Raw genomic sequence first — 14825 nt, 5'->3', positions numbered from 1 at the left:
AATGACTGGTGGAGAGTTTATGTTTTTGTTAAGAATTATCTTTGGGTGGTGCTTTAGATGTAGTAATGGGGTCCTGCACTGTACTTGGCCCTGAAAACATTCTGGTACGACCTTGATGACTTCTAATCCAAGATTTTGTGTAGTGTCCTCCCTTCACAATAGACAATTTATAAACCCAATGGATCTTTGACTTAAACCCAAACCAGATTTCTAGATGTTGCTTTACGCGTGGCCAGAAAATGTATTGCTGTGACATGGAAGTCTGATTATCCTCTCTTCAGCTGGGATAGGCTCCAGCCCCCCCCCCCCTCGCGACCCTTCACGGGACAGTTGCAACCTTTTTGAAGATTTGGCGGCCATATTTAGATACAACAGACGCATCGTTGACAACATGTGAAGTCTTGTAAAAATGGTACACCACGTAGATTTTTTTGTGTGTCTCGTGTTTTAAGGATAAGTCTTTGTCTTTTTGTATTTTAAGGGTTAAAAAAAAGACAGAAGAACATCTTTGGGTGGTGCAAATCTCTTGCTTAAAGTAAAATTGGAGCATTAATTATGAAAAACAAACAAGACACCACCCAGATTAATCCTCTGGTTGTTAACATCCTGTTTTTTTTTGTTTTTTTAATATCAGTTTCAAGTGTTCACCACCCACAGATGTTCCTAATAAAAACCAAAACGCCTTCATTTAGGACTGTAGGAGCTGGAAACTCAACATGTCCAGCTGTCATTGTTTTAGCTTTTGGATACACCATGACCTGGATTTACGGTCTACTCTATTTTTCCATCAAAATATTCAACAATAACGTGTCTGTACAGTAGTTTAGTTAAATTTTAAGTTCAGGAGTCGTATTCCTGGCAGAATATGTGGTAGGTAATGAACAGAAAGTAAAGTGTAGTGGATCAGACGCTCAAATGTCACCAGATATCTAACAGAAACCACACAGTCAACAATATTTTTTTTTTTTGAAAATACTCTATAATGTTCATACAGCTGCTTTTATTTTTTTAAATAGGATTTTCACTGACGAGTGAAGTTAAAACTCAAAAGGCAGACTTCTCTCAGCATTGTACACATACTGGCAGTTACAGTGAAAAATAAAAACTATAGAGAGGTTCAAGGTACAACACGTGATAAAAAATAAAATGAACAATAATGAGTCGAGCTCTAAATTCAGGCATTCATTCATCAGAAAACTATAAAATGATACATTACAAAGGAAGTAAAATAACACCGGAGCCCTTTTTGGCATTCTCAATCACAGACGCTCCAACGACATTCTTTGTTTTTTTTTTTATTGTGTTTTGAATAAGCACCTAGAAAATAAAATCAGTCCCTAAAAGGTTGTTGCTACTTTGATCCCTGGCTATTGCTCTCACAGTCTCTCACTTTGGGGAAAAGGAATCACAGATTGGTCATTCTACTAAAAACAAAAAAAACAAAAAAAGCAGATGAAGTTGAGAGACTTGGATTTTTCTTTGACTTTGGATCAACTCAAATGTGCAGAAAACTTCAGGGAACATAAGGTAGTATTTGCTTCCTGTCTTTTTTATAAAGCATTGTACAGTCACATTATTTACATATTCAGTATATTACAGCGCACTCTTTATTTATTTTTTATTCTCAGTAGCTTGTGTGGTGCGGTCAATGCAGTGCTCTCTCTCCTTTGACGAGAGGGCCCCTTCCTGTCTCCCTGTGCTTCTGTGGCTAATCTGTTATTATCAGGTTGGTAAGTGGCAGCTATTAACTGTGACTGTGTGATTTTTGAGGGACAGAAGGGGCCTTTGTGATGTAACTGGTGAGTGTTAGTCAGTTCTCGAAAAGGCTGCAATAATCCAAAATGCACAGGTGAGAGTGCACGGTGAATTACCAGTAATCGTTGGGATAAGTGTTTTTGTTTGTTGGGTTGTTACAGTACTGCATCTTTGTGAAATTGATTCACCTGTTCAGAGGGAAGCTGTCGACAAGTTTGGGTTGGTGGTTGTTTAATAGGCACATGGTTGGGTTTTAAGGTTGCAGGCAGACATGGGGGGCTTGTTTAGTCCGAGAGGAAGTCGAGAGTTAAATGGCTTTACGTTGCGGCCCATGTGTGCCTGCGACAATGTGCAAGCTTTTCTACGGAACACAAAGACGTGCCTAACACCACGCCTCCAGGGGATGCAGCTTGTTAGGGGCAAATATGATTGATTAGTCCCCAGTCGATCCCCGAGTCATCACGCACCAAACACTCAAGGAAACCTGAGCACCTGTTGACATAATTTCTCTGAGTAGGGCCGCTCATGTAGGACTATTTATCTGGTCCCTGTATATATATATATATATATATATTTCATTCTACATTAGATCTTGATCATTTTCAAGCATTGTGAATGTGATCTTTTAAGTGAGCTGGATACAAGCAAGATGACCACAGAGTAGTCACCCTGCCTGAAAGTTTCCAGTCAATCTGCATTTAAGCACAGGACGACCCAGGACCAAGCATTTAGCAGTGATCCGGATAAGGCCCTGCGTGTTCTTGTGGTCTTACAAGGCTGTGATACATGGGCAGTTTTTGAGGCAATGTTGTGCAGCATGTTTTCCCATATCCTGTGCTTAGAACAGGGGATGTTGCTCGTTGACAGACATAATACTGAGACAACTGTGAATGCAGCAGTGTCATCACAGTAAAAGGATGAGAGGTGCTCCTGAGCTAATGCACGCACCATGATACCTGGTCCAGTTTTTGTGGTATAATCTAATCCTAAAACACCCCCCCCTCCCTGCTTATCAGAGCTTTATCATTATTTTTTTTAACTTATTGGACATCATCCCCATTGCCTCAATGAACTGCTTATGGATCGGTTTTTAGCAGACTCGTGGTCACTGCTTAAGAGTCCAGCAGGGGGCAGGAGTGTGAGCGGATGTCGTTGTGTTTGTGGATGGCCTGGTCCAGGTCCAGAGGCTGTCCGTTCACACTGACCTCCATGCAGCCGCTGTAGGGAGCCGACACCAGCGTGGACACCAGGGGGACGTCTGAAGGGAAGGAATGACAACACGTGAATCAACACACAACGACTGGACTTATTACGTTTACTCAGGCACCAGTCGGAGCAAAGGTGACAAATATAGACAAGTAGTAAAAACAAGAGAAAGTGACCTGAGATCCATGTACATGCTTTAAATAATTATTCATTTACAGAGAATGATAATGTTTTGTTGACAGGGATGTCGCAGACTATACAAGGCAGTCATATTTATGCGCTAATGTGTGCTTTTACTTGTATATATTGTAGATTTTATTGTGTATCACTGCTATAGTTTTTGTTTTATGCTGCTATGGCTTTTATCCAGAGATGCTAAACTGTATTTTGTTTTTATTTAACGACTGGGTCTTTCCCCCTTTTGGAGTTTAGTGAAATTCATTGCAAACATCTGGAAAAACTATCTTATCAAAGATTTATTTTTATCTGACTTGAAGTACATGACTAAAGTGTTATTACAAACGTGTCTCTCCTCACCGGGAAGGCCTCCTATGAAGGTGGTGGACTGTGGCAGGAGGTCTGTAGGAACTTCTGCGTCTTCACTTCGTCCGAACTTGTCGTCGACCAGCAGGAGCGTCTGGTTGCCTGAGATTGTCAGCTCGATTTTGTGACTGCGACCGTCACAGAAGGGCGCAGGAGCGCTGGCAATGACGACAGTACCTACAGATACCAGAACGAACTGAGGACACACAGAAGAAGTGAGTTTTCATATCAAACGTCAACAACTACGTGCACAGGCGGAGCTGCGATTCACTTACATCTCTCCACTCATCTGTTAGGGGATTATAGTTGGCCAGAGTGATGGAGAGAGGGACTCTGTCCTGGTGAACGAGAGCAAACAGCACTCCGATGGCAGAAAGTGGACGCAGGCTCAACTGAACGCTCAGGTTCTGTGTTTCTGAAGCCAGGAGGAAAGGAGGAAGGAGAACAGCAGGTCATGAACTTCTTCAACAAACAAAGATGAGGTAAAGGTTGACAAAGTGCGTGTACAAAAAAAACGAAAGCTAACTCAGTCATCCAAACAAATTGAACTATGACTAACTGCTTAAGGAAATGATGTAAGCCTCCAACACGCTTTACATAACACACACAAACACAAACACACGCTGCATCACCATAGCTGATGTTGAAGAAAGCGAAGCCTGTGCCAGGGTAATACGCTCCGGGCTCCTCCGTGCTGAAACACTGCATGTTTTCATTGGAGCGAATGGTTTCTTGTATGGAGGTGTCTTCACCCGTCAGCCAGCTCCAGTCCTTCATGCAGCCGTCCAGGCGGGGGTTCACCTACGCGATGAAGTGAAAGCAATGACAGTTGTGTAATGTGTAAATAGCGTGGACTTTTAGTGCATCTTCAAGAAAATACACAAGCACATACAAACAAACACCTGATTGACGAGGCCGTCCTCTTTGAAAGGGACTCCTCCCACGGTAAGGTTGAGTTCGTGCATGCCCTTCTTTAGTGTGAACAGATCACCGTTCACGGCGATCTTCATCACAGCCTCCCTGTCAATCTTAATGACTAGACTCCGGCCCTGCTCCTCCACCGATATCTGAGATCAAAAGAGAGACATTTGAGAAGCTTTCAATCAGCTGATGATGCTAAAGTTGCTCGTGACAGCTGACAGAAGCGTCCAACCTTTCTCCACTGGCCGTCATTGACGATGGGTCCGCTGCTCGTGACTCTGCTGACTGCGCCGTACTTCAGCTGCAACTCCAGCTTCCCTTGGTGCATTGCCAGCACAATCCAGGAGCTGTTCAGATGACCTCCAGCGAAGAAGATCACCCCCTCGCGATCATAGGTGCGGAAGTCAAATTCTGCTGAAAATCTAGGAAGTGGGGAGCAGCGATGGACAAGTGAGGGAGACGGGAATACATGTGAAGTAAAAGGAAAGAAGAAAAGTGGGAAGGGGGTAGAAAAGAAACAGAAATTAATTTTATTTCATCTTGGCACTCACATTAAAGGTAGATGTCAACCAGAAGCTTACTGCTTATATCAAATAAATTATTTCTAACAATTTTCTCACCCTGTGTGAATCCTGCGGCGAAAGCGCAGCCGCACCACTGGCACAGCGCTGAACATGCGGCCCAGATAAAGAGAGTGATCGTTCCTCTTCAGGGACGGTGACATACACGGAGTTATAGGCTGGAGGAGACGACAGACAAACAACCACATTTATAACGGCTGCAAACTGAGACATACGTGCTGAAAATGTACATTTAACGTGAAATGTCTGGTTTATATACAGTTTTTGTATTTCACCTTACAGCTCCTGAGGTCCTGCGCCAGCTTCATGCCCTGACGACCATCACAGAAGCAAAGGAAACTACCTGCAGTGTTCAGACACTCCTCTGCACACACCCCCGCCTCACACTCATCGACGTCTGACGGGTGACGGAGCGGGTTGGAGGAATTAAACAGAAGGTGAGATCAAAATGATGATTAGACTACGGAGGATTACAGATAAGCAGGGGGGTTTACGAGGTTATCGGTGGAGGAAACAGTCAAAACATGTTTAAAAAAAAAAATAAAATGTTCCACAAGAATCCATGAGAAAAGAAAATCCCAGTCAACATATCAGGGAATGTAAACAACACTCGAGTCAAGTGGGCTTTGACGTTGACTGGGTGGTATCCCCTGCTTCATATATGACCTTACATGGCCATAAAGAGATTGGCCATAACAAGCGATAATTCTCTGAGGAGGGCACTGAGGTTATGAAAAGTCTGGTTTCCACTGCAAAGCTAAAAAAGACACACGAGTGATTAATGGCTTTGATATAAGTCTGAATTTACTTTCCAAGTTGTTTCCAACAGCTGTATTAATGCCCCTTACTGCGTATTTTCTGAAAACCTCGGGACAAAACTCTTTCGGCATATAGTATATACACTGATCAGGCATAACATTATGACCTAATATTGTGTAGGTCTCCCTTGTGCCTCCAAAACAGTTGTGACTCATCAGAGAATGGACATGGGCCTTCTGAAGGGGGGCTTTTGAGGGGAGGGGCCTCTGTGGATCATCCCACAGATACTTGATCAGTTTGAGATCTAGTGAATTTGGAGGCCGGGTCAACACCTTGTGCTGTTCATGTTTTTCATGTTGTTCCTAAAGCGTTTTTGTGCATCCTGCTGGGGATGGCTGCTGCCATCAAGGAGTGTCATTGCTATGGGGTGGGGGTGCCTGGTCTGGTCTAGGTGGGTGCTACATGTCTAAGTAACATCCACATGAATTCCAGGTCCAAAAGTTTCCCAGCAGAACACTGGATTGTCACACGATGGTAAAGGTTATTTACTTCTCCTGTCTCCGGTCATAATGTTGTGGCTGATTGGTGTATGAGCACATTTGTATATCTTTAATTCTTGACTGCGGTCCTTGAGTTCTAAGGGGACACTTTCATGTGATTGATAACTGACTGACAGATGGGAGTCATGTCATTCTCAGACCACTGGTTTGATGTGATTGAGATGACTGCAACAAACCTGTAAAATGTCTTTTGCTTGTTTTGTTTACTGTGTTCACTAAATCTATTTTGTCATATTTGGAGACAAAAGCCTCCCAGCAGGAACATCTTGTACAAAGATATGAATCCAGATCACTCAAGAGTTGACGGTGACCTGTTACCCACTTGCACAGAACTTTTCAAAAAATGTCTCTGCATTCCTTCCTCGACCCCGCAACGCAGCTGCATCGAGCCGCCCCGCCGAGGCTGAAGCTGCTCCGCAAGTCAAATCTCACGAAACCACAGAGTGTGTTTTGTCATATCATGTGTGGCAGTCGTACACACTCACCGACGCAGCTCTTGGTTTCGTTGTCGTACACGTAGCCGGTATCACACAAGCAGTCGTAGCTGCCCTGGTTGTTCTCGCATCGCGCCGTTCCACACACGCTGGCATCCCGACACTCGTCCACATCTGAAAGACGCAAAAACAATTAAAAAAAAACTTAAACCCAGGCACAACACGCATTAGTAAATTCTGCTGAATCAAAGCTGAAATTACAAAATCCCCCAAAGCAGTGCAAAATTACAGTAGTGGATTAATTGTACCACAGTGTTTGACAACATCACACGTAGAGCATAAACCGTAGCTGAGTCTTAGACCACTTAATGAAACTAACTTACACTCACATTAAAATAAATATTTAGAGAGAACACTTTTTGGAACCATTAAACAAGAAGGAAACTTCAAGACGAGAAAACCTAGAACTGTGAATAAGTTGCTGTGGGTATAAACAAGGATTGTTTGCCTGACATGAATTTGGAAGGCTGTAAGCCATTTAATCTTTACGGATTTACAGCAATAATTATATCACAAGACCGAACAACATTGCCACTGGGTTATAATAGGTGCCTCAACCACAAATCCATCATAATCTAAATAATGACGAGTTAATTACAAACATTTACACAACGTTACCTGCGCAAACAACACCAGCCTTCACATTTTACGTAGTTCAGAATTTATCGTAAAAGCAGATTTATACTAAGTGTTATTTACAGTTTACAGCACCGCTATGATTCCAGCTGTTAGATTAAGTGCATCTCGTGGCTTACCATTACACACGTGGTGTCCTACCAGCGTGTAGCCTTGGTGACAGGAGCAGCGGTAACTTCCCATAGTGTTGTTGCACTCGTGGTCACACCCTCCGTTCCTCTTGCTGCACTCATCGACATCTGCAAACAGGATGGCACGCACGGTCAACGTGAACGCAGGGAAAAACAGCATCATGGCTGTGTGCGGCAGGAGGCTGGCTGGCTGGCTGGCCTCGCGTGAAGGTTTCCAGTACGAATTCAAGATGCGGTTGATTTAGCTGTAGCTGATTTTAAAGTGTAACAGCTAGCGGCGTGTAAACTTAACACTTTCACGCAGTTTCACTTATTTGTGTTTATTTCCTCTGAAATAACTGACGCACTGTGTCACTGTGGCCCGAGTGTTGCAGCTGAGTGTTTAGGAGGAGTGCGGTCGTCAAGTGGAAAAGGCTCCGTCCGAGTCAAACTGAGTCTATGTTGGTTTCCTCTCTCAGTAAGGTGGCAGGATGAGTCACAGTGGAAATGTGTGGAATAGAAACCGTGCCATAAATCAGAGAAACAAGTTCCTCACTCCCTTTTTGTGTATAACTCACTTAACTGTTCCTGTTTATCTGCCTGGTAGCTGTTACATTTTCCTTCTAACACCTCCTCTGAGTCTATATACAGTAACTAGCTTTGACCTCCAGAGAGACATGGATTCCCGTCGTGGACCCAGTGACCTCAGTTCCCGTAAACGCAGTTCATATTGACCCGACACACCACTCACACGTTACTAACAACAGCAGACGCATTCCAACAATAAAAGCGGAATGTAAATGTGAAACAGGCACATTACAAACTGAATTTCCCAAGTCAAATAACATTTAATGGCATTAATTAAGATATAAATGACTAACTGAAGAGAGAGCTTTCTATCAGAGGGCTGACTGTCAAAATCAAGGTCACAGTGATGACATCTTTGCAGATGCACTGGATGTGACTCTGCAAAAACTCAACCTCTGCTGAGGTCTGGTACACGGTGTCCAGCCACATATTCTCTCCTCCCACAGCGATGACAGTACCTTTCTCACATCTGGCTCCTGTCCAGCCTGTGAAACAGTGACACAGGAAGTCGCCCTTCTTGTCCTCGCAGCGCACCATACCTCCGACGTTACAGGGATTAGGAGAGCACTGGTCGGGAATATCTTGAAGGGGGAGAAAGAGCAGAGACACACGGAGAAAGAAATATCATCAGTGCCTTAAAATTAAATCTGTGCAAATCGGACAAAGTGGGTGTAACTGTAAACCACGCCCGACACAGGAAGGGCATCTCTTGTGTTTCACATATCAAGGGTTCAATATAAATAGCCTAATGCTGGCTGAGCTCTCCTTCCGGAGATGCCCTAATTCAGTCCTTCCCAGCGTACCTGTCCTCCACCTCTCAATAAACGGATGAAACAAACACTCAGCTTTCTTTTCCGTTCAGCTGGTTCCATTTTTCTATGGAATATTTTTCACTTAAGCCCTCTTTTTCACTCCAAGCTTTGGGAAAATCTTTTCTCTCCACATACAGTTTCTCTTTTGTAGCAGTGGCGTTTGAGTGCTTGACAAGTCTGGGCATGTTAGCCGGAGTTCAGAGAAAGACAGAAAAGGACAGTGTGTCTGGAGAAAACGAAAGCAGCAAGAGAGAGAGAGAGAGAGAAGTTAACATGTAAGAGGCAGTGAACAACAGGCCATTTTTTACTGGATGATAAAGGCACAAAACTACACACTAATACTAAGAGTGATACATGGAAATACTTTTAGAAAGTCTTATCTACACGGACAACAGACCCGCTTTGACATTAAGTCCAAACTACACAGACACAATATCACAGACGCAGTCGGTTTTGCTTAAAGGCTCTAAATGTGTTAAACGTCTTTTATCATCCATTTAAAAGTGCCTGCAGATGGACACTGAGTCAGCTCTCTCATGTAGACAAAGCAACGGACGCTGAACGCAGACAATCAATTGTCAAATCATCAAACGAACGCAAGGCTTCCTAGAAATGGACGAGCTCAGCAATCCATTAATCCTGAGTGGGACAGACTGAAAGTTAAAACAATAAAAAAACATTCAAGTTGGACCACCGTACGAGGCCATCTTATTACACTGGACAGTAAATAACTGCACACTGATATCTGGATGACGTGGTTAACTACCAGCCAGGTTTGAACTGATGAAGGGTTCATTTAACTTGCGTAAAAACATCTGCCACGATTAAACCGACCGTTGACACTTTACAGAAGAGCTTAGATCTATTTTGCCAAAATAAACAGTAAGATACATCATTTGTCTTTGCTCTAAACTACTTCAGCTGCCTTCATGTAAAGGCATCTTACATTACTCCGACCCAAGTGAACCCTGGCTCCTGGTTACTGATACTTTGCCATCCATTAGCAAGCAGGGTTAACCACAGCAGGCTCACGTGTTTCCTCTGCTTTATACTTTAGCGGTCCCTCAACAGCAAGTAGAATTACATTTTGTTTAATAAAGCACACACAGTGGGGCCCCATGTTGGAAAGTTTACAGGGCAGCAGAAAAAATCCTGTGACATACTGTATGTGCTAGAGCAGTGTTTCATAGCGATATGCTTTTCAACAGCGTAATTCATTCATAAAAGAGACTGCAGACTAAGCAGACTAAGCAGATAGAAGCAGGGAAGTCTGGTGTGCTTAAAATAAGAGCATCAGAACAGTATGTGTACACAATAATTCTATAAATGGCCATAATCTGCTTTGATACCGGTATACCACCCATCGATAGACTGCACTGAGACAGCAGATAAATGGATGAGATAGAAAGATGGTGAGAAAGAGATGCTGTGCTGACAGCTGGTGAAAAAAAAAAAAAGCACTACCGTATCTTTAAGTGCCACGATGCTGCAGCTGAGTCATGGAAACCCAGAGACTCCTCAGCCAATAGCAGTGAAGCCGGGTCAGTACCGGCCTCTTGTATCCTGATGCAGCAGAAATCCTGTGCTCCAATCACATCAGCCTTTTTTTTTTTTTTTTTTTTTTTATTGCGTCACTCCTCTGCTGAGGCAACTCACGAAAAGAAGCTGGCGCAGTCGAGTGAGACGAGTGAGTAAGCGTGTGTGTGACGACTGAAGGGGTGTGTCACTCATTCACCGGTGTGCAGCATCACCGTGGCAAAATGCTGCAATGTTACTCATAGATACCTGTGCCTCACGCACATACGGGACGCTCCGACTACTTGGGTGCGTCACGCTGCAATAAGCAATAACCGACCGGGTGGTGCCAAAGAGATTCAGCACGTCTTTCCTTTGAAAGAGAGATCGTCTGCCTCGGTGTGATGCAGAGGAATCATACTGCAGTGCAGCACAAAACCTGCACTACAACCAGGTGCGTGCCTCTAGATGTAGTACCACTTGCACAGTGACAGGAGGAAGAAAGAAGGGTTGAGGAAAGGCTTGTGGAGAAAGAAAGAAAGAAAGAAAGGAGGATTCAAGTATGTCTCAGCCGACAACAGTGCTACATTCATGCTCTGATGTGAAGCTAAAACACTTACTGTGGACACATGTGATCAGATCCTGCTTTTTCCTTTCAGAATCCCCAAACTTAGTGACACAGGCTGGAGTGAGACAAAGAATATAACACACACACATATAATCAGTCAAGTTGTCTGTGTTAAGCAGATGTGAAGGGTTTTAAGTTAGCATGGTAGCTTACCTAAATACTTGGGATAGAAGTAGTCCTGAATCAGGGAGAAGAGATGGAAAAAAACGGAGAGGATAGAGTTACTTAGGAGCATAAACAAAAGTCTAAACAGGATATTCTAATCTAAATAAATGCTAAAACATAGGGGGGGGGGTTTACATTAGTGCTTTAGGAGCTTTTTAGAAAATGTTTCTATGCTTGTGTGGAGGTAAAAGCGATTCGTCAAACGTGTGGTCTGTGTAGGCGGTATATCTAGACAGAGATTACAACATGATCACTGCTCTGATCTGCTCTGATCTGTCTAATAGGCGCAGCCCTTTGCCAGGGGCTTCCTGAGAATTCTCTGCATTCCTGATATTAGTAGCATCCCTCCCTCCCTCCCTCCCTCCTGGCTGCAGTACTCCTCCACATGTAGGTCAAAATATCAGGAGATATGCCAATAAAATGGCCGGCTTTGGAAGGTAAAATACATGCTGCAGTAGGGGGCTTACTAACTGAATATAGTCTTATAATCATGCAAAAGTCTGCTACGAACCACAGCACACAAGGTAAAGCTTCATTATAAACCTGAATGGATGTGGCAGCTGGTTTCCAAAGTTGAGGAACGTTTAGTGAAGATGTAACGTGGTCACAGAACTTGACCTCAAAAGTTAGTGTCTGTCCTTCTTTAAAGGTGACCCATCACATGTCACACCAAGGATAATTATAAGTACACTTCCATTCTCTCCCTTTCCCTTTCCCTGCAGAGCCTGAAAGCTGCAGCGGAAGAAAATGCAGAGTCAGAGACGGGCACATGGGAGAATGAATAATGCAGCTATGAATGAGACTGCAGCTCTGTATCACGACACGGTTAGAGAAACTACAGCCACGCAAACGCTATTCGGGGGGCTGCCGTGAGCCCGAGTGAATCAAACGTCACCCAACCTCACCTTATTCCCGGCTCGATTTAACCTCCGTCAGTCCTTCAGCTTCTCTCTGCTTGACTAATCTTACAACTAATCTCTGAGTCACTGATTGCCTCATTCACAGCATCAAAGCTTAAATGTCCCGATACAAATCTGTACAGATCAAGCAGTACCTCTGACATTTTAAAAGGGATTTGCGCGAAATCTGCTCCAGATCTTCACTAGAAAAATTCTCAGCCCAAGTTTTCTGACGCGTCGCGCTATTTATATCTCGGGAGCTCGATTGCGTATTCGTCACATGCAGTACATACTCAATAGGCTTATGTATTCACATGGACGAAAAAAAGGCTGATCTGTGCATTAATGACTTCACAAGAGGAGAAACTAATCCACAGTAAACATTTCCTGGCCGCGCCACACTGTTTGTTAAGTTAAATGTCAAAGACGATGGGAATGTGCGGATTAGAGAATTGCAGATTATGTGCGTGGCTGCGTTGAATGAAACACTTCTCTCACACGTATTCGTGCACACACGTGCTTGATTTACGCCGATGCAGATGGCCCGGAGAAGAGCCTTGGAGGAAAAGCCATCCAGGTGTTCGGCATTTGGCAACGGCGGCCTAAGCGAAAACACTCAAGTAGTGGCTGCGTGCGTGCAAGCGTGTGGAGTCTTTGCAAAACACTGCGTTTCGTAAAAGTAAAGCTCAGCTACTCTGACTCAGTGTCTGTCACAGAGATAAAGCAAAAAAGACAAAAAGAAAAGGCTACGTCCTTGACATGGGGGGGGGGTTTATTATGGTGTGCTGACAGCTATCAGCATGCAAGACTTATTGGAGCATGAGGAGCATCAAACCAGACAATGAATCATTAGTCTGGTGTCACTTCATAGTCATCAGTTTACAGTCAGTAAATGTAAACAACCTTGCAGAGGAGCAACAGCACAAAAGCTGTTTAGTCTGTGGTTTAAATGCACGTGACCTTGACTGAAAATACACCTTTTTTTGGGGGTGTTTTATCTATTTAACACATGCTCACCGTCTCCGGGTCGTTTTCAAACACTTCTCTGGCCTCCTCTTTGCTGCACTTCTCCTCCACGCACTCCCTCTCCAAGTGTCCTTGCTTCGTCTCCTCGAAAACTTGATTTGCCCTCCTGTGTCTGCTCAGGAACTGGCTCGCCTCTTGGGGAGACAATGAAACTAGAAAGAGAGGGGGTAAAAAAAAAAAAAAAAAAACGCACAAGTTAATTAAGTCTACGGGAGCAAGGGAAGGTCAACCGACTCTTTGGAGTTGAGCAATGCGTTTGGCAGCGGAGGAGGAGAAAAAAAAAAAATAATAAAGGGTTGCGAAACAACCTCTCCGGTTAACCGTCGTTAATAACCTAGACGTGTATCATCATCATCAGCCAAATGTCAAAACTGAGGCTTAAGCGAGCTAGCTAGCCAGCCGCCTAGCATGTGATTGTTTACTTACAGCCGTGGGACCAGTGGGCAGCCAGCAGGATTAGCAGGGCGGCCGATGAAAGGGTCTTAGTCGGGGTCAACCGCATTGTTCAACCGCTGTGTTTTTGTGGTGTTTTTTTTTTTTTGCGCCACGCTTGTTAAACTTTCTCCTGTCCCGCGTTGCAGCGCCTCTGCCCCGTGTCCGTGTCTCGGTGTCGGTGTTGCTTATCGTCGGTTTGAAACCACCACCACCACCGCAGGTATTCAGGTAAACTAGCAACCGAACCGACCGTTGGCAGTTTAACGGCTCCTCTGATGTGAAACCAGAGCGTCGCGAGCTCAACAAAAAAAAAAGAAAAAAAGAAAAAAAATACAAACAAACAAACAAAAAAAACAAACCGCCGCTCACGACACGGAAGAATTAACCGAGCTCCGTCCTCTGCATAGCGACCTGTCTGGACTTTTAATTCTTCTGGTGTGTGTAGTCGTCCGTGGAGCGGGCAGCCTGCGGAGAAGCACCGGAGAGACGCTGCACGCCACTGCTGCTGCTGCTGCTGCTGCTGCTTCAGGAGGGGGGAGTCGCTCTGTGGCAGGAGTTTGAAACGATGCAGAGTAGACACCTCTTCATCCCTCCCTCCCTCTCCTCCTCCTCCTCCTCACTGTGTGTGTGTGGAGTGGTGTGTGCATCATCACGCAGGAACATTTTTTTTAATCAAAAATTAACCTTTAACCACGCTTTGGTGGCAATTACTGTGCATTATACTTGTACTTTACTCGAGTATCGACTAAGTTGTACATTTTCGTGACAGAAAAAGCGTTTTAAATTTATTTAATGCACCTAAAAGCAGCAGAATGCCTCATTCCACTGTTTATATATAATGGATTTACTAACATACACCGATCAGGCATAACATTATGACCACACTGGCATTCACTTTCCCTCAAGAACAGGAACAGATTGCAGGGCATAATAAAAGGCATTAGCCTCAATGACCTGTCTGACCTAAGGCCCGCTTACTCCTCATCGACCTGAACCATCCCCTGGTCGGTGAGTTTGTACTGCTTCCGTCGGGCCGCAGGTATATTATATTATATTATGCCAAGGTGTAGGACAAACAGACTCAAGAAATCTTTTATCCCTGCTGCCATAGGTTTTCTTAATAAGTGACTTTTTTATTCTGTCTTCTGTGCTTGATGTTGTTTGTTGTTGTTTTTTAACATTGTTTTAATTA

At 44.0% G+C, this 14825-nt stretch overlaps 1 protein-coding gene across 1 annotated transcript; it reads right to left on the bottom strand.

Moving 5' to 3' along the window:
• Window positions 1-971: 971 nt before the first annotated feature.
• gas6 (growth arrest-specific 6) lies at window positions 972-14125 on the bottom strand. The gene is made up of 15 exons (XM_084575028.1): window positions 13625-14125; window positions 13190-13350; window positions 11262-11286; window positions 11101-11163; window positions 8612-8734; window positions 7575-7694; window positions 6811-6933; window positions 5282-5403; window positions 5046-5164; window positions 4658-4847; window positions 4407-4571; window positions 4137-4305; window positions 3780-3919; window positions 3499-3700; window positions 972-3013 (listed from the first exon to the last, which is right to left on the bottom strand). The coding sequence occupies exons 1-15, from the start codon at window positions 13698-13700 to the stop codon at window positions 2868-2870; spliced, it is 1944 nt and encodes a 647-aa protein (XP_084431154.1). The 5' UTR covers window positions 13701-14125; the 3' UTR covers window positions 972-2867.
• Window positions 14126-14825: the final 700 nt, after the last annotated feature.

This window comes from Chelon labrosus (genome assembly GCF_963514085.1).
Source record: "Chelon labrosus genome assembly, chromosome: 3".
NCBI classification, from domain to species: domain Eukaryota; kingdom Metazoa; phylum Chordata; class Actinopteri; order Mugiliformes; family Mugilidae; genus Chelon; species Chelon labrosus.
Note: the sequence above shows the minus strand (reverse complement) of the source record. Positions and strands in the feature narration are given on the sequence as shown.